This window comes from Pelecanus crispus, chromosome 9 (assembly GCF_030463565.1).
Source record: "Pelecanus crispus isolate bPelCri1 chromosome 9, bPelCri1.pri, whole genome shotgun sequence".
In the NCBI taxonomy this organism is placed as follows: Eukaryota; Metazoa; Chordata; class Aves; order Pelecaniformes; family Pelecanidae; genus Pelecanus; species Pelecanus crispus.
Window position 1 is genome coordinate 22,889,961 of NC_134651.1, and position 27,749 is coordinate 22,917,709.

The 27,749-nt window shown below is 39.1% G+C and overlaps 1 protein-coding gene across 2 annotated transcripts in view; it reads right to left on the reverse strand.

Annotated features, from left to right (window-relative positions):
* PXYLP1 (2-phosphoxylose phosphatase 1) overlaps window positions 1-26,471 on the reverse strand; it is a 38,164-nt gene extending 11,693 nt beyond the window's left edge. Inside the window, exons 1-3 of one of the 2 annotated variants that reach the window (XM_075716962.1) lie at window positions 26,393-26,471; window positions 2,494-2,655; window positions 1,698-1,824 (exon numbers count right to left, since the gene is read on the reverse strand). In XM_075716962.1, coding sequence (XP_075573077.1) covers window positions 1,698-1,824; window positions 2,494-2,655; window positions 26,393-26,471 — 368 coding nt within the window. Of the gene's footprint in view, window positions 1-1,697; window positions 1,825-2,493; window positions 2,656-8,030; window positions 8,077-26,392 lie in introns of those variants that run through there. The other variant, XM_075716963.1, reaches the window with a different exon arrangement.
* Window positions 26,472-27,749: the final 1,278 nt, after the last annotated feature.

Here is a 27,749-nt window from a genome sequence, read left to right on the forward strand (position 1 = left end):
AGCATATTTTAGCAATATTCCTACCGTTCAATATTACTACTGCATTTGGGTTTTAATATACTTGAGCCAGAAATTGACATAGGACCACGTACGAAAATTGGTTCGCTTTTCTAAACGGAACTGCTGTAGACTAGCTAATCACAAACCTAAGCGTGTACCATAATCCATCTTCTCCTTCAGAGAGATTCTTTTGTTAAAAGCCCACTGAGGAAAAGCTGAAAGGACAGATTATTTCAGATATAAAAGATAAAATCATAAATGCTGATGATGACAGGAAGATAGTAAAATTTTAAGGAACTCGGCCCATGAAACTATCAAAACAAGAAACACACGTCTGATATATCTAAGTCAGAAATGCATTTTCACTGTGACGTTAACACTTTCAGCATGACAGAGTTAAAGCCATTTCCGACCAATTCTACACCAGAAAAGCGAGAACATCTCTTTGAAGACAGATTCCATGCTATTCGGGAAAAAGGTATTTATGGTATATCCACACTGCTTTGTATATCAGTAGATCAGGAGACCTACTACGCCTCTTTTCCTGAGTAATGTTATGCAGGTACACAAAGCAGATGCAGCCCCCCGTCACTGCAATCTCCACACCTGACACTGCTGAGTGCGCAGCAGTATAAAGCTGTAGATTTGCCTAGAGGTTTTGCTAACTCATCTGATACAGTTAAAAGAAAAATATCAAGAAAAACTAAGTATTCAGTAAGTTCACTGGAAAGTCCTCTGTTGGGAGAAAAAAAAAAAACCAAAACAGTAATACCACAGATCCTACTTAAAAGGAGAAAAAAATATATGTAATCAAGCAAGCTAGGACAAAGATTGGTGATTTACACCATAGCTGTTTATTTCTACGCTATACTTCATCTTTATCAGTGAGTAAACTCTAAACAAGAAAGAAAGGTTCTTCCACAAGGAAGAGAAGCACTTCAGACTATATCTACAGCTCAAACTGGTTCAGGTATGAAGACAAGCATCATCAACATGATGTTAGACAGAAGCACACTATACTGAAACAGAAAGGTAAATGATGTTTTAATGGCAGTCAGACATAAATCACTTTTGTATGACAGTTTTAAACAGCAAGTGTAACTACAGGGAAAGGATAGCCTTCAAGTAGCAAACTGCACTTTCTGTTTAACTTGTATTTTAATAGTTAAATGTAACACACACCCTTTTTTTTTCCTCCTTAAAAGTACTTTGATACAAATCATTAATTTAAGGAAACTCTGATAACCTATATCTCTGAAAAATAAAAAATAATAATGTAAAACACAAATATCAATTTTCCTATGGCAGTGACCAACTGAGACCTTTTTGTATTCACACAAAAGGAAGCATGCTTAGCTGAAATGGAAGAGAGATTCTCAAACACTGCACTTATATTTTCAAAATGTGTAGAAGCTTATCTAAGAGGAATGGTAACCTAAATATTTAACTAAATAGCGTTTGCTTTTTACAGAAATACCAAGGATTTCTTCTGGTCTGAACTGGGAGCAAGTAATCGTTCCTGTTTCAAGGGAAATACCATATACCACTGATACAGGGTTCGTTTTTTTTAATCCACAATACACAAACATCAGAAGTCACAATGTACTTCAAGCTGCACAAATTGTTTCCTGAAAGGGAACAAAATAATTATCAAGGAAATTGTACACTTAAGTAATGATAAAAGCCAAGAATTTTACCTGCTAGGCAGCAACATACAGTCAATGTCAGGTCTCTTTGTCTTGGGAATGGCATATAGCGGATACCTATCGCCATGTCGAATCAACACTTGAACAGACACTAGCTTAAAATAATGAGGTGCATTACCTAAAGCAAAGGGGATTTTAAAAAAAGAAAAAAAGAGAAAAATAATAATGTAAGAAGCTAAGCGAATGTCACCTAAATCTTTCCCCCGCACATTTTTTCGTAATTGCCTAATTTGGAGCTTTTTGATATAGTAGTTTGTGATTGATTTTATATGCATTAGTGGGATATGCTAATGAGGAAATTAATTCTGGCTAACTTGCTGCTGCAGCCACTATAGGGTGAAGAATGCAAATGTGTCTTCTAGCTGACTATGTCTAATCGTTTGGAGTTCCAAAATGAATTACTTCTGGTTGGGGTTTTCTTCAGAATTCCAAGTCAGCTATTTTTCAGATGTTAGTAATATAATTTGTAAGGCAGCACACTTTAGAAAAAGCATTATAATTAAAATATTAAACATCTATATCACTCCCATCCCTTTCAGTTTTGGCCTCCAGTTTACCATTGACTAGAAGCAGAATCACTTCCAAAAAATCAAGACAACAGAGAGGACACAAAGGGAAGGAAAGAACAACAGCATATTTTGAATGATTTAACATAATTTAGCGACCAGGCGGCATTTGCTGTACCTTCTCCAAGCACCAAAGAACTGACAATGCACAAAGTTGTTGTTTCCAATGACAGCACGTGGAAACAAGCAACTAACCTGTCATTTCCGTTCACAAAGCTTACCTTCCATGCTGCGTTCAGCAACGGTGGGAACATTGCAGTAAACATGAGCTTCATAAATAGGATCTATTACAGGAGGCTCAGTCAGCAAATCAGGCATTATTCTCTTTCGGCTTTTAGGATTCAAACCATCTACCCTGATGGGGTTTGCTGGGATTAAATGCACTGAAAGATACAAAGCACACAGCATAGACCTTTAGGAGGCTTTAAGGACATATAGGACTATTACTTCTTTTTTTTTTTAAAAACTAATTATGCACAAAGACTATGGTTTCCATGAAAGAAGGCCACTCCACAGTTTAGATCTTTGTTGTGAATTTTTCATGATTTACATAGTCAAGAAGGCAAGCCCAGAGAGCTCTTGAGCAAAGACAATGCTTGACTAAGACTGCTATCGGGATGTAGAACAACTCTGCCTTTTGCACTTCTCTTGAAGCTGCTTTTTCTGTCAGTCTCTCATGAAGGTCTAAGAGCATGAATAGGAAGAAAAGGCCCATAAGAGACCCAGCTGTCTCTCATCATTTTAACTTAAAAACTGATGTTGAAGCACAACAGCAAAAGACACAGCACAGTTATGATGATGGTACTACAAACCACTGGGAAAACAAAATAGTCAAGATTGAAGGGGCTAGATTGTCCATCATTTCCCTTACTAATCCCTGCCCTTACATGGCTACCTTGCCAGCCTTAAGTAGTCTGACTTACCTAAAGAAAACACACACAAAATATATTTGTCAAAGTGTAACTGAGACTACCACAAAAAATATTAAATACAAAGAAATGCAATTAACACTTACACACAGCAGGGAAATTAACAGAAATACCACCACTAGTCTTCTGACATGTAGAAGCATGCTGAAGCATATCTGAATTTAAGGCCAGGGCTGTATTGACAATGTCTTTTTACCTTGTCTTGATGTGAAAGCACTAGCTAATTTATGAGCCTTACAAGACTACACTTGTAATAATGAATGCCCACATTTTTTTTTTTCTACTAGTATTTTCTGGTATCTGAACAGGGGCAGATTTAAAGGTGAAAATGAGGAGGAAAAGTGTTTGTATTTTTACCCCATTAGTCTTCTGTGGTGAGAGGAAAAAAGAAAAAAGAAAGAAAGAAAAGACAAGAGAACAAATTTCGAAGCAGAATTTTACTAATTCTTCTGCGTCAGTTCCTCAGTTGCATCTTGACTCCCAGTCCTGATATTAGAGGCGAATTTATTCCACAATAGAGTTGTGCAGACAAAGAAAACCAATGAAGAAAGCAAAATGAAATGAAACACACAAAGATTTTAAGAGCACGTAGCTGTTAATACAACACAGACTCTTTATTCTTACACTACAATACACTACTATAAATATTTTTATGTGGCTTCTCTTTGCCTGCCAAAACCAGAATTCAAGCATTTTCCATACCCTTGGCTAGAGCTGTTGACGTGGCTAATACCCGCAAAGTGCAGCGACTTCAACCTTTTCCTTAAGCTGTTTCAGATTTTGCATACAACTGCCCACAGGACTATGCTTGGCAAGAATATTAAACTGTAATTTTGACTTTAGCCGCTTAAACTGCAGGGCTCAGCTGCCATTCCAGCATTTGTTTATCAGATTCATTTTTTAGCTCCTTCCACATGATTGTGAGACATTGCAAACCACTGACCAAGAAACTCTAGCAGTAACACAGAGCCTTGGCAATATCTATCAGAGGCTGATAACTCTAGCTTGAAGGGGGCTTAGCAGCAAATTTGTATTTGGGGTGTAAATCCCAAACCTAAGAATGTGTTAGAACAGTTGCTGGCCTCTGCAAATAAACAGCATTACAAGACAGTAGTTGCCTAAAGAGTATAAATGGGAAATTACAGCACTTACGTTATATAGGTCAAGTTTCCTAGCCAGAAAAGGTTGAGAGCAACAACTCGGCTTTCTGTTAACAATTTTCTCTAGAGGAACCCACAACATCGCTACTGCTCACTTAATGTCACAAAAACGTACAGAGTTGGCTAAGTACTCATGGAGGTAACGTAACTCAATTCAGCTTTGACCCATGAGTGTTTCAGAAGACAGGTGAAACCATACCCCAACAGCAACAGCTACAGACTCTGGTGTTAAAATTTGGCTCGGAGATTCAAAAGCAAAATAAGGAACCTAATTTTTTACCCAAGGCAGTTTTAACTACAAAAGACTGAATGGATCACATTTTTGCACTGAGACTATTAACTACAGCAGTCAACAGATGCATACATTATTTTATTAAGATCAAGTCCCTATGATTCATGGGGCCAAATATTTTGTTTGCAAATAGCAAGTCTCATTTTTAATCAAACTAGTTAAATAAATACTTTAACACCGTCAGACAAATTTAAGAATAAGGAAAAGCACTAAATCTTAAAAAGAAGAATCTATTTAAAATATTAAAAATAAAATTGAATATTAAAAATAGCACCTACAGGATTACCAGATTACATGTCTGAAGTTTAAAATGCCACTGACAAAACACCCTTAAGGGAGACTCTAAGTCAACACAGCAGTTATGGGTGCTTGCACATAAGACTATTTTGTGGACTAGAAATGGACACAGAGATAGTTCATGTCACCAATTTAAAAAAAGATTTTATTAAAAACTATCCTATTCTAAATGCTGCTACTAACTACATTTATTAATTACTTAGTAAAAGCTGGTAAATATGGCCCTTGTTGTATAGTGAATAAGCTTGGCTTATACTAGCGAAGAAAAAGAGACACAACATTTCCTCACTAAACTACTAGCACCCTGTCCACGTCCAAGTATCTCGGATACGGACTGGGCTAAAGGAGCTTCTAACCCTGAACCCACCTGGAGCATAACCATGCTGTCTGGATTTCTGAACATATTTAAGCAACTTGATCTAGTGAAAAATGTCCCCGCCCATGGCAGGGGAATTGGCCTAGATTATTTTTAAAAGGTCCCTTCCAACACAAACCATTCTATGATTTGACTTAAATGATTCAAAATGTCTGTAGGTATAACAAAGAAAATTATCAAGAAGGTAAAAAACTCCAGCTAAATAAGCACTGTCATAACAAGTGGTATTTATTTTTAGCACACTTGAAATAGCACATATTGGGGGAAAAATAATTAAAAAAAAAATCAACCAAACTACTTATGCAAGTACCTGGGTCTTCTATTTAACTATATTAAATAGAAAAAGAAAAAAAATCATATGATCTGGGCACCAGTCTAGGCAGTCCACTGGAACTTTCCACTAAACATATACACATAAAAATAGCAAGTATTTCAGAAAAGAGGGAAAAAAAGACCAAAGGAGAGATGAATTCCAGTGGGGAAGCTGCTGTTTGCTCAGCCTTATGAGCACGGTGACCCTGAAGAGCCCATCCGACAAGGCTGGTCCTCCTCTCCCCTTGTTAGAGTCCTCACAATTCTGCAGCTTCGGTGCTTTGGGGTGAGGACCCCAAGTAACGCAGCCCCTCTTCCTACTTCTGCCTGGTCCAGTGACAGAGGCGTTTTCCATACTGACAGCTGAAGCGTCAGTTGTCTCTCAACTGTTTTCTCCTCTTCTGCCATTCCCTGGATATTGTTAGTGCCTCACGTATTTATGATGTTTTCTCCTTTCTCCCTCCCTTTTCATTTCAAGTACTTGGGCTTCATGCTCCCTTGCTGTCTTCATTTATCCTGCTTCCTAGCTGCCGAGTCCTTCTTTGCACACCTCATCCTCTCCAGCTCCTACTGCACGGAAGGCTGAACTTGTTCCTCCATTTTGGTAGCCCTTATACCACATAGAGCAGTTATTCAAAGCTCTTTGAAGAGCTGACTGTCTCTCTGTATCCAAGTATTTCCTTACTGAAAGTCCTTGTCTGCAGTGTCAATCCCACCTTTGTAACCCAAGTCGGGTTTCGGGTCCATATGTAACCAGGAAGCCTACAAGTAGTAGTGGACTGACACAGCTCAGAGGAGGAAAGAAAAAAGAAAAAGGAAGAAAAAAAAAAAAAGGTCCCTTATATGGAGTTGAAATTTATCTTTTTACCAAACTCTATTCTGCTCTTTCAGCTGTAAATCATTATAAGATCAGAATTCTATCACGTAGTTTTCACACAACTTTTTATAGCTTAGGACTATTTTATATGACTTGCTCTGTTAGTTCACAGTAACATACACTTGCCCAAAACAGAAGTCCGACAACGTGTATATAGTCATACTTAAATCTTTAAGGGAGTTTTTGAACGGGATCTTTATGCTGCTGTGGCTTTCAAAGCTCATGTTTTACTACGACAGGAATACAACAATGTAAAACAGAAATAAAAGATGATTTTGATGTGCATTTATTAACTGCCCTGGCTGTGGGAAAACATATCTGAAACATATTTGGTAATCTAACTGGAAACTTTGCCAACACTGAAACTATAAAGAATATGTACATATTGTTATAGAGGTAGTGTGACAGCAAAAAGGGAAAGAAAATACATTTTATTTCCCAATATTCATAAACTTATTTTTAAAACGAAAGAAGCTACGTAGAAACTACTTTGAAACATTAATTTTGAAAAAGTTCTATCTAGGAAAAAAAGCAGAAGGCTTACAGAAACAGTAATATGAGAGACACCTCAATGCAACTCTGCTCAGTGTCCCACCAAGTTAAAATTGTTTGAAACATGAAGTAAAACTAAACACATGGGCTGGTATCAGACAAAAGTAAGACCTGATAGAACAGTCAAACGGCAAATGCTGCCCTGTGAGAGACAGGGGGGTACTTGTCACACGGCAGAATAGCTAAATACTGCTGTAGAATCACTCCAAGAATTTTTGCAGCTCCAAACTGAGATATGATTTTGTTTAAGTGAATAAAATCAAGAGGAAATAAAATCCAAACTCTGCTACTAAGTTTAATTAAACAAAAAACTTCCAGTAATTTTTAAATCAAACCACTTACCCTACAGAACCTGAAGACAAAAATTTAAAATTAAGTCAACAGTTTGACTAAGAAATATCTTTATGTACAAAACTAATGGTGTCTGAAATACTATGACGTATGGTTTTCTTCTCAGTGTACATTAAATATGACCTATTTAAAGAGCATGAACCTAATTCCTCTGACTTCCATACCCCCCCCCAGCTCCTGAACGCTACAAAATATACCAAAAAAGACAAATATTAGACAACTAGTTTCTAGGCAAGAGAGACAATCATTCAGAAGTGCTTTCGGTATAACGATTGTAACAATTGCTACATAGCAACTAATCCCCTCTGGAAGAATGTCAAGTTTATCAAATCAACTATTGTACTCAGAAGCCCAAGCAGGGAGCCAGTCTGATAGGAATTAAGGCTACAAAACTGACATGAATTTGACAGAATTCAGTACAGCAGAAAAAGAAACACGGAACAAAGTGCAGTTCATGTAGAAGAAATACCAAATTATATGCTAAATCGCTCCATTACCAGTTTCTCTCCCTCCTGCAGTCCTAGTTTCAACTTGAAAAACAAAAGCTATCACCCCTGTTTACCAAGAAGAAAAAGATTTATCCATGAAAAAAAAAAAATCACTAATGTTTACCTAAAACCAGAAAGATAGGCAACAAAACCATTTTCCACTTCTGTTTTCCCTTGTAGCTCCAACCAGTCTGAGAAGCAGCAACACAAGTAGCCGTGTTAGTCTCAATTTTCTGACTGAACAGAGACCTGAAGTTTTCATCTTTTATAAAACAGAAGGTTCTTTCAGCCCCATGCAAACATACTATTTAAAAAAGTCACATGGAAATGAAGCCACACAACAGAAATGAAGGGGAAAAAAAAAAAAACCAAAACACCACTGTAGGTAACCTTATGCTAATGGGTAAAGAAAAGCAAACAGGCATGTCAGAGAGCACAAAAAGTTATTTATCACTCTTCCACCTTTCCTGCTCCCCCCGCCCCCCTGCTCCTAGCAGGACATTAACAAGGCTGCCTAGCACAGAGGAGAACACTCAGGCTTCTGAAATTCTGATGGTGAATGTAGGCTTCTAGTTGCTCGCTCTCTGAAAAAAAAAAAAGGAAGCTAGAAAAGGAGAAGTGTAGGGAAGAACAACCAGAAAGAGAAAGGAATGCTTCAAAACAAATGAGATGGGGGAAAAAGGCAAAGATGTGTGCAGCAAGAAAAAAAAAAAAAAAAATCTGCAAAAAGTAGGTAAGGCACACGTGGGCTGAAGAGCAAGTAGTGCAACACCGACGGTAGAAGCTGTGAGTTTGGAAGCAAGGCAGCCTGGGCACGGCGCTGCAGGAGCTCCGACAGCCTAATCCCGGGCTCGATCCCTGCCGTCCTGTGCGCACGCCTGAGGAACACATCCCGAGGGCCACTTCTGGAGCTCCACTTAGGATTACAAATGCATATTTGGACGTCAATGAAGTTCAAAGATGCCTGTGTGACACGCCATCCACCTTTCTGACTTTATTCTTTTGTACAGCTAAATAAAGGCTTTGCAAGTCTCAAACGTAAGATCTGTATTAACAGTGAGGGCTTTCATCCATAATGCACGCCACAATCACTAATGCGCTGTATTTGAATGCTGAGCAATCACACAAACAAAAAAGGCTTATTAGCCTCACACTAGTCAAACTATCAAGTACTATTAAGAAAAACAACCATAAAAATCTTCAAAAAGGCTTTCTAAGCCTTGAACGTAAGCTTCTAAGCTTCAGATTTTATATAAATATAAAATCTAAATGGAGCTACTAAACTCTTACATAAGTTTGTCTTAAATTTTCAGTCTTTTAATTTATTAAGAATGTGCAGTTTAATTAAACAAAAAAACTCCAGTAATTTTTATTTTGAATCAAACTGCTTCTGCTACAGAAACGGATGACAAATTTTATATTCATATAAAATCCGTCCACACTGAACTTAGGAAGAAGGGGCAGTCCTCAGTGTCTCTGCAGTCCCTATCCCTTAACCATCCAAATCTGGACCTGCTACTTTCGCCACATCCCTGCTTCCCCTAGCATCTGCCCTTCCATTTTCCCCACTTCTGCTGTGTCTCCCACCTGTTCGGGAGCAAGGGGGGCAGGGGCCCCTGAAGCACAGGTGTGCTCTCTACAGAAAGCTCCAAATGCAGCTACTGCCCTTTCTACTGCAGAGCAGGCTCCAAACTTCAACGTTTTGTTCCCGCAGTGCTGCTAACTTCTCTGAGCACCACTCCAAAGAAAAAAGAGCAAAGGGAGCTTTGGGGGAGGTGGGTAACGGAAAGAAGAACAGTGCGAGGCTGGGGGACACACACCTAAATTTAACCTAGAATAGCAACAACAACAATCTCTGCCTTGACAAATCCCTGACAAGCTAAAGAAGGTTCCTTGGAGTGTCATTTCTCCCCAATACTTCAACCTAGCAATAATATGTTTCAAGGTCACATAGGTACAGCTTTCAGATTGGAACTGTAGCTGGGCAGCAGAGGGAAACACTTCCCTTCTTATACACTTAAAAATGTTATCAAACCAACGATCTGAAAATGGATGACCCAAAGTACAGATTCATCAATATCATTACAGAAGCCAGCAGGAATTTCCAACCTCATGGTAGTCACTGAGCAGTCAAATGGGAGCAAACAGTGAACAGAGACTACAGATCCCTTCCTCTGAGTTTCCAAGAATCTGCAAACATTCAGCACTAGTGGTAAGTTATGGACCGAGACGTGCCCAGACACATATACCTATTAGACATACATTCAGTTTATGGATTGCTGATGCTGTTCTTCCTTCTGTAAGAGTGATCACAGTAATTTAGCGAATTTTCAAGGAGTCTGTTGTCTTACAGCACAATCCTACTGCCAGCACCCTACATTTCAAGTTCTAAGACAGACTTTAAAAAATATTCAGGGAAAGTATTTACAAGCGTAGTAACCAAGTAGCAGATATCATTGAATAAACATTCTTTTCAAGCCAGTGCTTCTAATCAAAAGTGCTGAAAAGTGCTTGCTACGGCAGCCTTGAATACATGCACTTCATACTGCAGAACCACAGATTTCTGCAATAGCCTTCATTACAGCGTATTTTGACACCAGAATTTAAAGGCTACTAGAATAGTTCTATTGATCCTATCAAGTAAACATAGACATCTCCCTTCCTACAGCAAAAATACCAATTACTTTTGAAGACAATGAGGAATGCTGCAGTAGACTTGTGGAACAGAACATCATATTTTGAATTCTTACATATAAACGTGAATGTGCCAAGAGAAATTGATTAAATTCACAAAGTTGGGTTTTTTTTCCTTTTTGATGCACTGATCCTTGTAGGGTAAATCTCTGCATTACCTGGGTCAATATTAGAAAAGTGCTGCTTTTAAAATTCTGTTCTTTAGTGCTATGTTTGTATTTCCTCGCGTTCCTTAAACTACATCTTCTGTTTCAAAGTAATGACGCAGTAGTTATAATCCCATTTTGTTCTCAAATTATTTCTTGTGATTTAATAAAGTCAAGGGTGGGTTTCCCTTGTCTTTTATTCTTGTAGACCCAGACATCACAGAGCCTGAAGCACCAGTTCCCTTGCTGCCGTCCCTCCACCCGGAGAACTCAGCCACAGTCAGTCCTCAACCCCAAACATGGTGGGGATGGGAGCAGGGCAGGCTACGTGAGGAACCGCTCTCCTCCAACTGGAAAAACACTCATGGGAAATTTGAATTAAGATGTAGGATAAACGGATATTGTTTTTTCATGGCCAAAACCAGAACTGCCGCATTGCCTCAACTGTTCTTCAGCAAAAAAGTATCCTGCAGCCCTCGGCAGGGGAGCTCAGCTCATTGTCACGCATGCTGCATGACACAGTTTTTACAACTGTCACATATTGGTATAACATTTTGTCTATGAGAGGAGCAGTGTCATTCAAATTAAGGTATGTGGGTAATGACGGTTCCCCAAAGCTTCACCTGAAGCCTTGCTTCTTATTTTAATTACCCAAGACACAAGCAGCAGTTAATCACAGTCCGCACTTGGGCAGAGTCTCGCTAAGGAAGCACAGTATGCACCCCAGGAACAGCAAAACCTAGACGGCAGCTCGCAGAATTCTGCATTGCCCACCAGAGTGAGCACATTAGTACTGTGCTAACGTTACTCAACTTCAGCATTAAGATCATCATCAAGTTGAGCACCACCCAAGAAAGCCACATTTGCTGTCAGTAAATACTTAAAAGTAAAAGGACATTTGCTGTCAATAAATACTCAAAAGTAAAGGCGGTTCAGCTATCTTTTGAAGACTGTCAAAGACAACATTAGAGGAAAAACTGCAGTAGACAGTACAACTAACAAGACCAACAGCTACAGCAACTGGCTATTTTTCAGCTCTCGGTGAAAATAAAACAAACACTCTTTTTGGTTTGCCTGCTGCATTTTCTCTGATACTGTTTGAAGCCCGAGGAAAAATCACCTGTCCAAGGTTAAGATGGCCATATCTACTGGAAACAAGCAATTTAAAGAAATGCTACCTAAAGTTTTCTGTTTTCCATTATTTTTTCTAGTTCCTTAAGCTTTGATTAATTTTTTTGTAATAACTTTTCTGTACTACAGGGAAATTTTCCCCCTAGAAGTCTAAGCCATTTTTAATTATTTAAGTAAATAAAAATGCTGTTTCTCTGTTTAAAGTGTAGGAAAAATAAGTTTTCTGAAGCATTCTGTATATCACAGGTTTACTGACAGAAAATGGAAACTTGGGAAGGCTAGGAGGTAGCAGATGTACCTCAGCTAATCTAGTGGAAGTCTGATCTGATTGAGGGGGAATGAGTGTGAGCTCTAAAGTGTTTGTTTTATTAATGTGCGTGTTTTTAAGAAAACCTCATTTATACTAGGCTATGAGGAAAAAACCTAAAGACTTCACAGTGGTCTCCTGCCGTGCACAAGCACAAATACAAGATAAGCTAAATTTTAGTTGGACAAAATGGAAGTCTACACATATGCCCCACTATCAGCTTTCACAACACAGTCCCTTCTTTCTCTTCAAAACAATCATAATATGATTGTAGCGGCAACTTTTAAGTCCATCTTAACTTTACTAATCAATATTGACGTAGTATTACTGCATGAAATGCAATCGAAAGCTTATTCTTCAGTCTAACACTAGCTGAGTTTTCAGCCTTCTTGGTTTTCAGATCCCTAAAGTTCTCCACTGGAGATGCAAATCTCCATATGGACAACTGAAAACTACTGTAAATTGGCTGCTTTTTTTTCAGCTTTTTTTTCACAAGACTTGGTCAGAAATAGCCAAATCCCCTACTGCTTTCCAGGAGTGGGTCAAGGCCTATTTGTCTGCCTATTTTCTGGATCACAAGATGGGAACTTCTTTAAAGATTTTCTTCATCTTGGGGACAATTACCAAAAGTAGCCTTCTGCCCATGGAGCCATAGCTAGCAGGTATTGACGCAGGGCCTTATTCCTAATCCCCTCCTGACGCAGGGGAAAAGGCCAGATTGCCTTGTCTGTGTATTCATGTTCAAAAATAAGTAGAACAACTAAACATGACCACCATGCATGGTAGCTCTACCAGCTTTAAACAACTCACGCCAGGATTTCTAGAGAACAAATCTCATATTTCCAGGTGCATTAGCTCCATGCTTTGCTGAGTTTTTACAGGGTCCCGATCTGACTTACACAATGAAAATAAATACGTTAAGAAAATTTTTTTTGCACAAAAGCACAACACGGCAGGCCTTGTAGTGTTATGTTTTTGAGACCAAACTTAATCAGACACATTAAATTATACAATGGGTGCTTGCATTTATTGAGTCCAGATGTGGCTCTGAAAAGAGCTTTACAGTTTTAGGGGTTCCCCCCCGAACTGTTTTTCAGTTGACAATTCAGAAGGGCATATAGCACTGCTTAAATAGCTTCCAGGATTTTCAGCCTGACGGCAGTAACACAGCAATGCTGACTGCAAGTCTGAACCTTTTCAAATTCTAGAGAAGACAGTCATTTTCCACTTCTCCTCCCAAAGTGAAAAATTATTCTATGTGTTATTCTATTTTCCTACCACACTGAAACACTACATTGTTAAACATGGAAAAGATTCGTATTTCCATCAATTAAATGCACTCCTTTCTTTAAAATAAATATGTATGCATAACAAAGCTTTTCCTTACCAGCTTCTCACTAATCACCTCATTGCTTGGCTCTCCAGTTGATTTGAAGGGGGTGGGGGAGGTTCCTACTAGACATCTAGACAAGCAGACAGATTTCCTGCTCTGTAAATACATTATTCAAGTCAGATATCGCTCGTGCTCCAGGTTATTTAGTGACAAGATGCAAAAAACAAAAGCCCCACCACTGCTTATGATGAAACAGTTACGCTGGTCCCTTGGCTACCACAGGCTCATTAGGATTCATAATGAGATGCGTTACTATGCTGCTATAAACAAAGTCATTCCTATCCATGTACCTGCATAGTTGCCACGTCTCATCAGGCTGTGAGATGACTTCAACTATATGAAATCAGTGTCCTGAAGGCTACCAAACAAGGCTTAAGTATACAAAGACAAAATAGGGCATTTTTATGGCCTGAAAGCATGGTGTTTATAAATACAATAGATCCAGCCATTGCTACTTATCTACCAAGATTCATGAGGTCCTTTCCAATCTTAACGATTCCTAGTTTTTACTTTCATTATAAATAATCCAGCCACCAAGCCAGGAAACATTAAATTGCTACTCTACCCTGAATTGGTTTAGTGGTGGACTTGGTAGTGTAGGTTAATGGTTGGACTGGATGATCTTAAAGGTCTTTTCCAACCTAAACAATTCTATGATTCTATGAGCGCTACAATAAGATTTTAAAGCTCTGTCCTGCTTCTGTCTACAGAACTCAGCAACTGGTAAATGAACTAATCCAGCTGAATTGTCCTGGAACAGATTTTCAAGACAGCTTTTATCAGCTGTGTTCAGAAACTGTTGGCAACTCGTTCCATTTCCATAGTAGGATCTCAAAATAACGGTCAACACGAAAAGGTAGCTGCAGGACACAATATACTGAATGCTACTACCATAATTTGCCTGTGGGTGGTGACCTTTGTTTTTTCTTTTTGTCCCATATATTTTCTGAATCTCACAAATACTGGAGTGGGAAGCTGTGCAGCAGTGATCACATCATGACTGAAAAAAAGACACTTGGCAGATTTTACACATGAACTGAACACATAGAGGCCAACTACACTAAGTGTTCAACATAGCAGAAGAAAAACATGGCGAAAAGTATTTTCTCATGAACATGGGCTGCAAATCTTCTGGCTTCTGTGATCTTTTCATCTATGGCAGCTGAGAATGACACAAAAATATGCCCCATACAGTAGAGTTCAAGATAGTTCAATGGTTGTTCCTGTTCTGTAATCTAGTAATCTGTCACTAACGGTTTACATCTTTGACAAAGGCTCTCTGCTGCTGAAACATGCATGCTCCCTTGCACTTGTTCTTTAAGGAATTCACTAACTCTTCCTACTAAGCTCTCCCTCCTCAAATGGATATGAAGAAGTGTGCACAATTGTTTTCCATCATCCTAGATAAAATGTTTTTCTCCCCCTTGAAAAGACCAAATGAAAGGAGCATATAGTCATCCAGAGCTTCGAGTGCATGTCATTGCCTCTTCTCCTTAGGGTTCTCCTTAGACAGCATCCCGAAATACTTGGAATAGCTTTTGAAACTCAAGTCAACTTTTATTAGGGCACATACTAGAACATCTAGCTGTTGAAATAGAAATCACAAAATACATAGGTAAAAACCCAAAGAAATAAAAGGATTTAAAAGCATACCTCTACTCTGCCCACTACATCTTTACAAGCGTAGCTCCCCTGGTTTCAGAACACCGAGTCAGCGGCTTTTTGGGCTGCAACAAATTCTGTACATCTGCTCACTAGCAAAAGCATCTTTCTGTCTTTCTACTCTTCTCAGCAGTATCTCTGTGTCCGTACACCTGGGTCAGACAGAGTAATATCCCTTTCTCTCAAAGAGCTACCACCCAAAAGGCAGGAAAAACCCACCATGTCTACAGTTCAGCCATAGCCTCTGCAAAGGCACAGGACACAAATTGTTTGATATGTTAACATCATCAAACACAATCCACAGATGTCTGGCACTTCCCTACATCAGTGTCCTTCCAAGATAAAAAGCCTTACACATTCAAATCAATATTTTAACTACTGCATTAAATTAGCACCTTTCTGTTTCACATCTAAACCCAACTGTTTTCCATCCACAAACTGACCTGCTCAGGGAAGTGATCTCAACACCATATGCCACTGCTTACCCAAGCCAAGCCAGCTCACTTCTCTGTCCTTGTCAACACCAGAGCACAGAAAGCTGCCATGGATTTGCTAGCAACAAACCCCAAAACAACATATTTAATACAGTAGAGCCTGACAGATTTTTGTGCTGGAGAAGCCTGTAATGACAGACATAGTCGTTAGTCTCAGAAATTCAGAACAGTGTTCTCTGGCTCAGAGAACCATTGATGTCTTTGGGACACTTGTCATAAACCATCTTTGAGGAAGATGGTGAATCATATTTCTTGTCTTCATCCAATATTAATGTGCACAGTTGGCAAGCCCAAAATTACACCAGGTACCTAGGGTTTCCAGCTCTTTTAATCCAATCATCTCACAAAAAAATCACAAAGGGAGATCACCTCCACTTTCCAAGACTTCATATTTCACTGCAACAAGTCCACAAAACCTCAGTCTTTTAAATACAAAACTACTTAGACCTCACCTCATTAACAAATAAACCACAATGCCATTTAATATCTGCAAGCACTGCTTTTTGCTCAGTGAGTGAGCTTTGAAAATTTAAAAGGGAAGTAACTTCAGGAACAGAGAATACTTAAAAAGTAATGAAAACCACAGTTCAGGTCAGTATACAACTAACCTATAGAAGAATCCTAGGAACAATTTTTTTTGCTTTAAAAGACAGACATGCCAATCCAAAACACATCTGCAGTTATCTGTAAGGGATGAAAAAGGAACAGCAGAGAACTGGATTAATGAGCTTTTGCTGAGTTGATAAGGGTAACGCTCCTGAAATTTTAAACAACAAAAAAAGAATTTGCTAAAAACTAAATAAATAAAACCCCTTACCTACTGCTACAGAATAAACTACTCATTTAGGTTGGAAGGGACCTCTGCAGGTCATCTGCTCCAACCCAGCACTCAAAGCAGGACTAACTCAAATCAGGTTGCTCAAGGCATTGTCCAGTCAACTATGAACAGTTTAAAAGTTAAACATGTTGGCTAAAACCACGTACAACTTAGAAGGATAGTACACAGACTAAAGCGTGGTTATGACTAAGCAACTGTTAAAAGAAAAAAAACAAAGTCCAAATTTCTTCACCGTCCCATGTCTTCACTGAAATTGGCCATCATCAAGTTGATACACATTAAAGTACAAACTGCCCTTTCCTGAGAAAAGATTCAGTGGACGTAAAAATGCAAGCAACTACTGGCTCATAGACGGAAAAAAAGAAGACAGAAAAAGTAGCATAGGAACAAAAGGTATACTCCATACTAAAAAAAATTTTTAAAAATTAAAAAAAACCCAGAGCATTTCTTAAAGCTCTACAGAAAATCTGAGCTGTTTATTCTATGTACTGTATCTCAAACTGTCTGCAACTGCAATCATAGAATCATAGAATGCTTTGGGTTGGAAGGGACCTTTAGAGGTCATCCAGCCCAACCCCCCTGCAGGGAGCAGGGACAGCTTTAACCAGATCAGGGTGCTCAGAGCCCCAGCCAACCTGACCTTGAATGTTTCTAGGGATGGGGCCTCTACCACCTCTCTGGGCAACCCGTTCCAGTGCTTCACCACCCTCATTGTAAAAAACTTCTTTCTAATGTCTATTCTAAATCTATTCTCCTTTAGTTTAAATCCATTATTCCTTGTCCTGTCACAACAGGCCTTACTAAAAAGATTCTCCCCATCTTTCCTGTAGGCCCCCTTTAAGTACTAATTTAAGTTTAATGCCAGACAGTCCTAAGCAATGGTTCCAAAAAAAAACACTACTGAATTTGTAATAGACTAATACAACATAAACAAGCTCATGGGACTGTAAAATGACTGCAGTATCTGAAGAGGTGGGGAAAAAACCTCCAAAAAATTGTGTGTCACCAGAAGAAAACACTGTGCAAACATCTTCTAGTAGCTGCCCCAGAAGTCTACTACACTTCCACAGACTTTCATACAAGGAAACTAGCTATGCACATGGTTCTAAGAGTTCAACTGCAACAGAGCTTCTAGCAGTTACATTGGCACATCACTGATTTGCAAAAAACTGAATAGTCCAGGTCTCACTAAGGAATACACCCACTCCTCAGGGAGCCTTTTGGTCTAGAGATAATACCACCTTTTCGGCCTCCACAAGAACAAGATAGAAGAGGAGGGCTGTTGTCTGAAGAGTGCTTTAGGAGCAAACTTTCTTGCAGGTATTAGGACCAAGATTTGAGTTGGATTTTGAGAGAAATCATCTTAAAATGCTTACTGTTTTCCAGTCTTGTTTCCTTCCCTTTAGGATTTAACCCAACACTGTAGTAACAATTTGCAGAAGCCTAACTAATAACTTGCTGTTAGTTTTTGCAAAGTATTAGGCTTTATTTACAATAGCCTTCAACCATATGTTTTAACGGCTCATATTAATCTCTACTTTAATACAGTTCAACCAACCGTCATGGACGAAGCCAAAATATATATTTAAAGAAGATTTATGAAGTTCTGTAGCCTGCAAAGTAACTTCTACTGGTCAAATCCTGTCTCAAGCAACTTAACCAGACCTCTGTCTAAAGCAGATATTTAAAAATGGTTGCTCTATTTTTGTGGGAGAAAATAAGACTGTCCCATAGTATCATTCTCAAGTATTCATCGTGTTTCCTCCCCCTTCAAGGGTTAATTTCTGGACTGGTACATTATACCACCACTTTTGAGAATCACAAAAAAGTTATTTAAATCTCCAGTTACAACATAAAAAGCATCTTTAACAAAAATCTGTATATTTACAGTTAGTTTTCTTCATTCACTGCTAAAATGTACACAGCCTTGGATATATTATTTGTGGGTTGTTTTTCCCTTTAATCTTAAATTCAGATTAAATCAGTACTTTCAAAAAACCCAGAGAGACGTCTCATTATTGGAAAATCTGCCATGCTTATGAGCTTGAAGGCAAAATTCAGGAAGGGAGATATCTGGTCTCCTTTTAATTTGGTATGCTGGTAACACATGACAAAAACAAGTTCTCTGCATCAAGAATTCTAAAGTTGTGGCTTTTAAAATAGAGTTAGTTGTATAAATCAGCAAAATGCAATACTCTAGTTCTTTTTTCTTCCACTGAAGAAATTATATTCTTAAAATCCAAATCATGAGTAGTTACTGTTTGTTGGTAAGGAACGGTAAGAGATGGTAAGAAATTCACCTTAGAGACATGGTAAGATACGTATTCTGTCCAGAAACAGCCAGAAGCTTGTATTATCTTTGTACTGAATACCTTGGGGTTTTTCCCCCTTCTCCTTCAGAAATTCAGTCCTGAGAAAACCCAACTCACCCATTTTTTTCCACAGACTTCACATATCGCAGCTCCTCTCAGCATCCCACTGGCAGTGTCTGGGCAAGGGGCTGTGGGTGCAGCTCACACCCCCATTCTGGTTCAGGATGGAGACAGGGGGACCGTGGCAGCTCTGCGGTGCCACAATTACGGCTTTGCAAGCTGAGGAAGCACATCACGCTTTGCAAAGGGAAAGGCTGAACAGGGATGCTACACTCCTCGGCTTCCACCTGTATTCATACCTGCAAGTCCCTGCTGAGCGTTTGGCACTGGCACACGCTCCCCCCGAGCCTCCTCCCCAGACCCTCCGAGCGCCCGCTGCGCCGCAGCTCGTCTTACAGGAGGAGCTGAAGCAAGCAGTGGCAAGGATACCAAGCTAAACGCCAAACACTCTTGTACAGCTGTACTGGGCCACCAAGGAGGGATGCAAACAGCAGCAGTCACACCGGAGGGGCTGGGATTATTAAAGCAAACAGGCTTCCAGGAGGGGCTGTGCAGCAACACCGCAATCACCCCCGACAGGCAACGTCCTGGCGGGACTGCATATGGTGCCCACATTGTCCTCATAAAATAAGAGATGCCTGCAGCACTGAAGCCAATAAAATAAAACTCTACTGCTTTTCCTTGTGGAGAATCCTGATTTCCGTTTCCTATGGCTCACCTGTAAAACCAAAACCTCCAGTGCAAAAAGAAGATGACAGAAAGTAGAGTGAAATTATTACTGAAAAAGCAAAATGTCATCTCCAGACATGCTGAAACACCAACACCCAAGCCTGAACAATCAAGGCAGAGAAAGTATTTAGAAGACAAAAAAAAAAACCCTCCCCACACTTTATACAGGAACCAGCACCCTGCTAGGGTAGCTGCCGGCATCCTAAAAAGCAGTGGCAGATACAAAAATTCTTTTTATCGAAAGACAGGCCTGAGGCACTGACCAAAGTATTTAAGGAAACAAACTTCACACCGGAAGAGAAGCTCCACATGCAGGATCTGCCTGAGAGCCAGGGACTTTGCGATTCTACAAGGGCCTAGAACATGCAGGCTCAAAAGAAAAGTCTGTAATTTACGCCTGCCACGGGGTTAAATACCTAGTAAAAAGAGATGCTTTCCCACTATAGTTTTAGTTCTCTGTTGACTGTTACTTTCCTTAGGCTTTCAGTAAACGGAAACAAAAATAAAAGACAAAGTAAAACACAGGTATTTACTTGTTGAAAAAACATTTATTTACATGCATTCGATTAAAAAATAAAAATCCACAGTCATCGTCAAGTAAACTGTACAGAGATTGCATAGGGCATCTTAAGAGCTAGCTTTTAAATTTCCTTTCAGTTTGATTTATTCAAGGTAATTCAAAGATAAATAGTTGAGACATCCTGAGGAGACCCACCTTCAGGCTTCAGTCAGTCACAGATGTTCTAATATACTGGAAGGTCTGTGCTGGCCCAGTAATTGGGTTCTCATGTACTACACCAATCTTAAGGGTAAAAAAGAAAGCAGCTTTTCAGGTATACTGGCAACCTCCTGTTCCTGAGCTGACCCAAGGGCTAACCAATGTAATTAACATTGACAGGGTCCTTAATTACGCCATTTCCCCTCAGTGTGAGGCTGCAGGACCACAGCCAGATTCCGACACATCCCTTACAACACAACTTGAATCTAGCTGCGCTGCCATCCTCAGTCTCTGTACTATAGGAACTCCCCCAACCACCACATTTACAACCCCTTTGCACTGCTCTGAGCAATTTACACAGCACAGAGTAGGAAGGAAGACCTCAACCACTGCAACCTTTTCCTCTGGCAAAAAAAGAATAAAAGTATCCCAGCTTGCATTCATTCTGTTTGTACAGAAGTAAACTGCCCAGTTTTAGTCAACAGCATTACAGATAATATTTACAGACAAAAATACAGCCCGCAATCTAGGGCAGGTCATTTTTCCATTCTGCAGTTTTTCTGACAAAGCAAAACACTGGAGTCTCTTAAGAGAAAAACAACATAATTCCATTTTAGAACAGTCTGAAAGGTCTACCAAAACCAGTTCTCCTTTTGTCTCTAGTACTGAAGTTTTAAATCGTTTTAGAACCATGACCATTTACATAAACAAAGAGGGGGAAAATAAAAACATGTGTGGAGTGATAAAATCTGTAAGAGAAATACTTCTCCAGTCTTTTCCATAGATCTGGCCCCAAACACAAAACAAGAGGGAAACAATGACAATTCCCAATAAGACTTTATGCTGCCAGTCACATTTGGTTTGGAACACAACCAGTCACGCTACCCAATGGGTTTCCCAACCAAAACTCTCATCACTATAACTATCCACCAGAGACATCATAGTAAGCTTTCAGTCAGGAGTGGAACATTTTTGGAGTTTTAACTTTTAACACTGTCATTTTTTTACACTATTTAAGAATTTAAAACACATACAAAATTTGGAGGCATTTGCCATTGAAGAGTTTCCCTCTATTGCTGATCCGGTCCAGGTTTCACACTGTACAATTTATTAATAGCCAAACTGAATTTAAGAACACAGCTGGCTCCCAGTCTTTTGCTTCAAAGTCCAGGCCACACAATTACATAAAAGATGCCTAGAACTATTAAGACTTGTAGTTTTTCACCAAGTGTAAACTTGTTTTAAAAAGTCTTCTACGTCCCTACTAGAAACAGTAAACAACCCTGGCAAAACTATGAATAGGTTTTGGACCACTCTAGTAAGTCTTCAAGAATGTCTCAAATGTCATTCTTCTATCACCCACCACCAGATATGTTCAGCAACAAAAACTGAGGAGTTATTTATGTAAATAAATACCCATAGCTTGAAAACAGTAGGACTTCTTGAAGAAAGTTCCCTTACCCTACTGCTCCAAGTGAAATCCCCAGGGAGCTGGCTAGCACCCCAGGCAGACAAGCCTGGCACCCAATGCAGTGGGAAGCAGTATACAAAAAGACCGTACTCAGACCCCGTGTCTTTTGCTCCCGTACGAAGGCATAAAGAACACAACTGTTCAAGTCCCTCATTGCCCAAAACCTATGTGACGGAGGACTCTGGCAGTAGGAAGGAAGGTATCTTATGGGATCTGCAGCAACTGCATCACCCTGAATAATGACTATTAAAGTTAAAAAAAAAAAAAAAAAAAATCCTTTCTCCAACTATCTGGCAAAGTGCAGTCTGCTTATATGACTCCATCTTCTCAGGACAAGGAAATGAAGATATTTCAGCTGTACCGAGAAATGTCAGATCTGGCATTTGATCCAGCAAGCCAATCCAGCACACAACACTTGACAAACATGAACTGACGGCTCCACAGAGCTGCCTTCTGTATCTCTGGTACCATGGCATTGCAGACACAAGGCAGAGAGTAGTTTCTGCTCTTGTAAAAGTGATCCTTGCCAACTGGTCCATGTCTATCCACTGTAACTGTTGGTGGGACAGAATACTTTTAAACACTCAGAGCTGTGGGTTGCTGTCAAGAGAGATTTTGGGGGAAACTTTCTCAATGATTTAGCTTTTAAGTTAAGCAGTATTAGTATCTGTGTAGAGCACCAGCCTTGGGGGGAAAAAAAAAGAAAACAAACCACAGGAAAGCAGGCTAGTTTAGATCAGAACTCAGAACCACAATGAAAGAGAGAGGGACCAAGAGCAAACATCAAAACAGGACAAAGTTTTCTATCGATCCTGGGTCCATCCCCAGCCTACAAATGCTGAAGACTCTGAGGTCCAATACTGATCATTTTCCCTAGTAGTTCTCTCCTTGCATCTAAACCCGAGATGTGGCAACTGTTAGCTCTGAAACAATTGCCTTGGGACTTTGTCTTACAGGGAAGGACAGACTTGCATTAGGACTGCTGACACTTAAACCACCCATCACCTCCACTTCATCATGGCTGCAGAAATCACTGCTCGCAAAGCAGTTCCAGACCCTTCACAGCATAGTCTATTAAAGTAAACCAGCATCAGTTTCTGCTTGACTGGGCTGCAAACTGCTGCAAGCGATTCCTGAACCCTCACAGCTCAAGCATGGGACAGACTGTAATCTTGTCAGCCATCCCAGTGTGGGCTGTTTGTCATATTGAGTCAGAACCTACAGAAAACCAGCTGAACTTGGCCTTCACTACGCCCTTCACTTCAGAGTCAGCTACAAGTCTGGCTTCACATTGCCACTGTTCCAGGTATGGACAAGAGGGGATAAAATATCATGCATTTACGGGAGTGATGCTCTGCCCTAAAGCAGAAATTTAAAAAAATGAAGATATGTACCATTTATATAATTATGCAATTAATGTTACTGTTTCATTTTTCTAAACAAATGTAGCACAGAAAGGAAGAGACATTTTCAACATTCACAAGCAGTAGTATGTTTTAAAATGACCAGCCCTCCTCCACAAAGCTGTGCACTGCTTGCTAACAGAATCACAATCTCACAACAGCAGAAAACATCCATTTCCACTCCAAATGCTTCAGGAGGTAACTCCGTTTAAAAAAAAAAAAAAAAAATCAGTGGCTTGGGCATTTTCCTGAGTCTGAATGTATAAACTCTCATTTTCATTCCATGATCTGACACAAATTATAAAGCAGTATAGCCAAAATTTTTCTCCAGGCAGCTCAGAAGGGATTAAAATTTGGAAACCAAGTTTTACAGTTTGATGAAAAAGAAAAGCAGCATATTGCTTTCAGAAAAAAGTTTTATACATGAAACAAGACTACATTACTACCACTTTGTGCAACAGTGAGAATCAAATAGTGAGGGATGCATGCCTCTGAACCGTGTCATGTCTTAAGAGTAACAGATTCAGTGCAAGGAAGGACCTTCAACATGGCAATAGGAGACAAATAGTAAATGCAGATCTACTAAGTACAGAGCGCTACAACAAACAAGGGTTGTATTTAAATCCACAGTTAAAGAAAGCTCATCCCTAAAAATACCTATAGTAACTGGAATTCTGCTTTTTTCCAAAAAACAATAACATCCAAACTACTCATAAGGAGACTAACATACCAGCAGACCATTCTCCATGTCCCATGGAGCTGGACACTTAAAATTTTGTCCTTCAGTGCTCTATCGCACTGAAGTGCTCCATATCATGCAGTATCAGAGGGGCTGGCAGACATTTTCTGAAGGATATTCTGAAATTTCTCAGGTGGGGGTTACTGCCTTATTGAATCAGCACGTAGGTCACCGTGTGCTAGTACTTGGTCCACTTTTATCAAAACAGCAATTTTATGTATTCATATTAGTCATGGAGACTGACCAAAGATTCTGCTCTAAGACAGTACTGAAACTATGCTTCCATTAATACCCTATCGCAAGTATTTCCCTAAATATTTGCATGCCCATTTCATTAAAAGCTCAAATTCAGAATCAAGTGTTTCCTTAGTTTAACATTAAGCCAGCCAGGAACTATAATTTGGAGAAGACTGAAAATTTACAGCTACGTTTAATTTGAAAGCAGCTCACCAAGCACTTGTAGACTCTAAAATAATTTAGCAGGTAGTGGGGTGATTTGGGGTTGGAGGGGAAAAATTGGGTTTGGCTTTAAGGCTTTGGCGTGGTTTTTAAATTCTCCAGACTCCATCTGGTTTCCAAAATAGCATTACATGGTGATAGAAGAGGAGAGTTTTGTCTTTGCTTTGGGGATGGTCTTTGTTCCAAGTTTGAACTAATCTCTCTACAAGCTGAAGCCGGTAGAAGTTAAAATATCAGGCTACCTGTACGTCATAAACTACTTGGTTCCTGCTAGCCTATATGGCAGTTCTCATTATGTAAAAATCTCTCAATGTATTTTGGCATTGGCACTCAGCTTCATGATGGCTACTTGCTGTAGCTTAAGTGCTTTTTAAAGCACCCCTCAAACATCTTTATCTCCTGGAATTCCTCTTGCACAAATGTTATCTTCTAATTAAGTGGAAAATAACTTCCTCTCTTGATGAAATGTGATTCACTCTCCTATATGTCTACCTCCTCAACTCTAAATAAAGCTCATTTTGTTAACAATTCAGTTTCGTATTTCAGCTGAAGTTCCTCTAGGACCTTCACCCTCTACCGAATTCATAACCAACCATATAACATCAAGGGCAGACGAGGCTGAAAAAGCAATTCAGAGCCACAGGTCCCTGTATTACAGGCAGATCAATTTAAACACACAAAAAATAATAATATAAAACCATAAAGTTACTTTCCCCTTCCCCTCCATTCCCCCCCCGCCTTTTTTTTTAGGTTGTTTATCATATGCAAAAGACACATTCTAAATCTAAAGTAATTCTCTGGTTTTGGGGTTTTTTTTCACATGACATGCCCTCTGGACAGGCACCTGAAGAACAGGTAACTTTTTCTAGGGCTTTTCAAATAGCACTTGATGCTTACGTTTAGACAGCTGCATCAAGCACTAGCTGTTCCGTAGTGAAACACCTAGGGCAAGATCCAGTTGCCTACATCTACGTGCGTAGTGCTGACTACTTAATGCCAAAGACTCAGGTGCGCAAGACATTTTAATGACATTGTTAACGGTTGGACTGGATGATCTTAAAGGTCTTTTCCAACCTAAACAATTCTATGATTATGCAAAAAAAAAAAAGCATAGACCAGGAGGACCACACTCTTACATTAAAACATGATGCAAGACTACAACAACAACAAAGAATGTTATCCTGTACTATGGATATGCATTTTTCCTTGCCTTCCAACAGCAACTAATTACATCGGTGTGTATTAGTACATATTAGATTTATACACAACATCACTTTATCTAGCAGATGTTATCATTCATGAACTAGGTGATAAACAGTCATATGGCACAAAGCTCATTTGTCAACATACACTAACCTGCATTCAGCACCACCTTCCTGCTTAGTCATCGGTAAATGACAGCCCTCTGGACTGACCCATGATTAATTAATCCGAAGCACAACATAATTTATCTTTTCTTAAACAAAGCAGCCATTTATGATGAGGCAATTCAACTGTTTAAAGTTTCCTAATGTGAGTGTACAAATCGGGAGAAGTTCCGACGCTCAACCCTCTCACAGCAGTTTTCTCAATCCCATCTGGTCTAATGCAATACAAAATAGGAATTGCAGCAGTTTTTACTCAAATGCATTTTGTCTGCTTTCATGGAAGGATTCAATGACATTCAATTACTTAACTGCACTACAAAATTAAGATTTTTTTTCTGATATAGTCTGATTCAAAAAGGCTCTAGATTGTATAGATTCCTATATGACACACAAAACTATTTTTATTCTTACTTTTACTTTCCTATTTTGGGGAAAAATAAAACCAAAATAAAACAACAAATATTTAAATAAAGAAAGAATGCTTAAACAGCATGTAAGCATGGCCATTTTTAAACACACCTATAGACCACTATATATAGAAAACAATAGGGGAGGACACTTACAGAATTGTAGACTGAGGCTCAAAAAGGCTAACAAGGCTGCCAAAGCCAGCAAGAACAGAAAACGGTTTCGGAAAAGCATTATTATTCGTTCTGCTTTCTCTTCATGGTTTCATCTTCATATATCAATGGTTCCTGCAAACAACAAAACATTGGCAAATACATTTCAGATGTCGAAGCATCAGCTATAGCAAAGAAAATTCAAATATCCTTTTGACAGCGTCAAGTTATTTCTTAAAGGCAAGCACGTGAGGCAATTCAAATTGGCAACAACAGTATCAAGAAGTTGTCTTTACCCTAGTTATGAGATTAACTATATTTCCACAAGACAGAACTTTCAAGTAAATAAAAAAAAATTTGCCATTTCCCATAAAATTAAGTTTTCCCCAGCTAACACAAGGTTAATGCTCGTGTCATAACACTGTCAACAGTTCTTTAACAAAAGTCTCTTGCCCCTGTGCAAAGCAAATCACAACAAGAATATTATTACTTAAGGTCTCTCAAGAGCAATTTGGTAAATCATCCCTAGAAACAAAATAATCCCCTAACATGTTAAACAGGTACACACACACTCTTTTAAATATAGGTTAAAAATTAGTTTCTGTAACTGGTAGCCCTTTTACTGATAAATAGGAATTGTGAACTTTGTAAGAGAATAAAGAGTAAGAAAAATTACTAATACCACTATGTGGAAAATGGAAAAGTACATAGACTTAAGATTAACACCTGGAGTAATTCAATATTTTTAAACAACTGTTTTGATAAGGATCAGAACAATATATTTCAAATCAACAGTATTTAACAGAACTTCAAAACTCAAACAACTCATTGCAAAAGTTAAAAAAAAAGACAAAAACCCCAGCCCTCTCCTGAAAATACCCCAACAAGAAGCATGCACCATTAGTAAAAACCACACTTTTCCTTGCAAAATGACATCCCGAAGTTCACAGAATTTGCTGAAGTGCCCTGTTTTCACAGATGTCTGTTTTCCATTGGATAACGGCACTATGTAAGGTTTCCTCACACACACTTTTTTTTTTTTTTAACCAACCAGCTGCTCTTATGTGCACGAGATGCCTTTTCCTAGCACTGACAGCGTGTTGCAGGAAATTGGTTAGTCTTGAAAGAAATCTTCTAAGATTCCCAAATCCTTTGAACTGAGCTCTGTTTATGACAGCACATCAAAATATGTTGAGAGAAGATAACTTTTTTCCCCCACTAATGTTTCTTTTCGCACTTACTTGCTCAGAAAGAGATCTCTCTTGCTTCTTTCCTGCTTTTGAGAATGAGAAGGCTTATGTATACATGTAATTGATACATATTTGTTTATCAAAACTCTTCTGCGCTCCAAAACCCAACC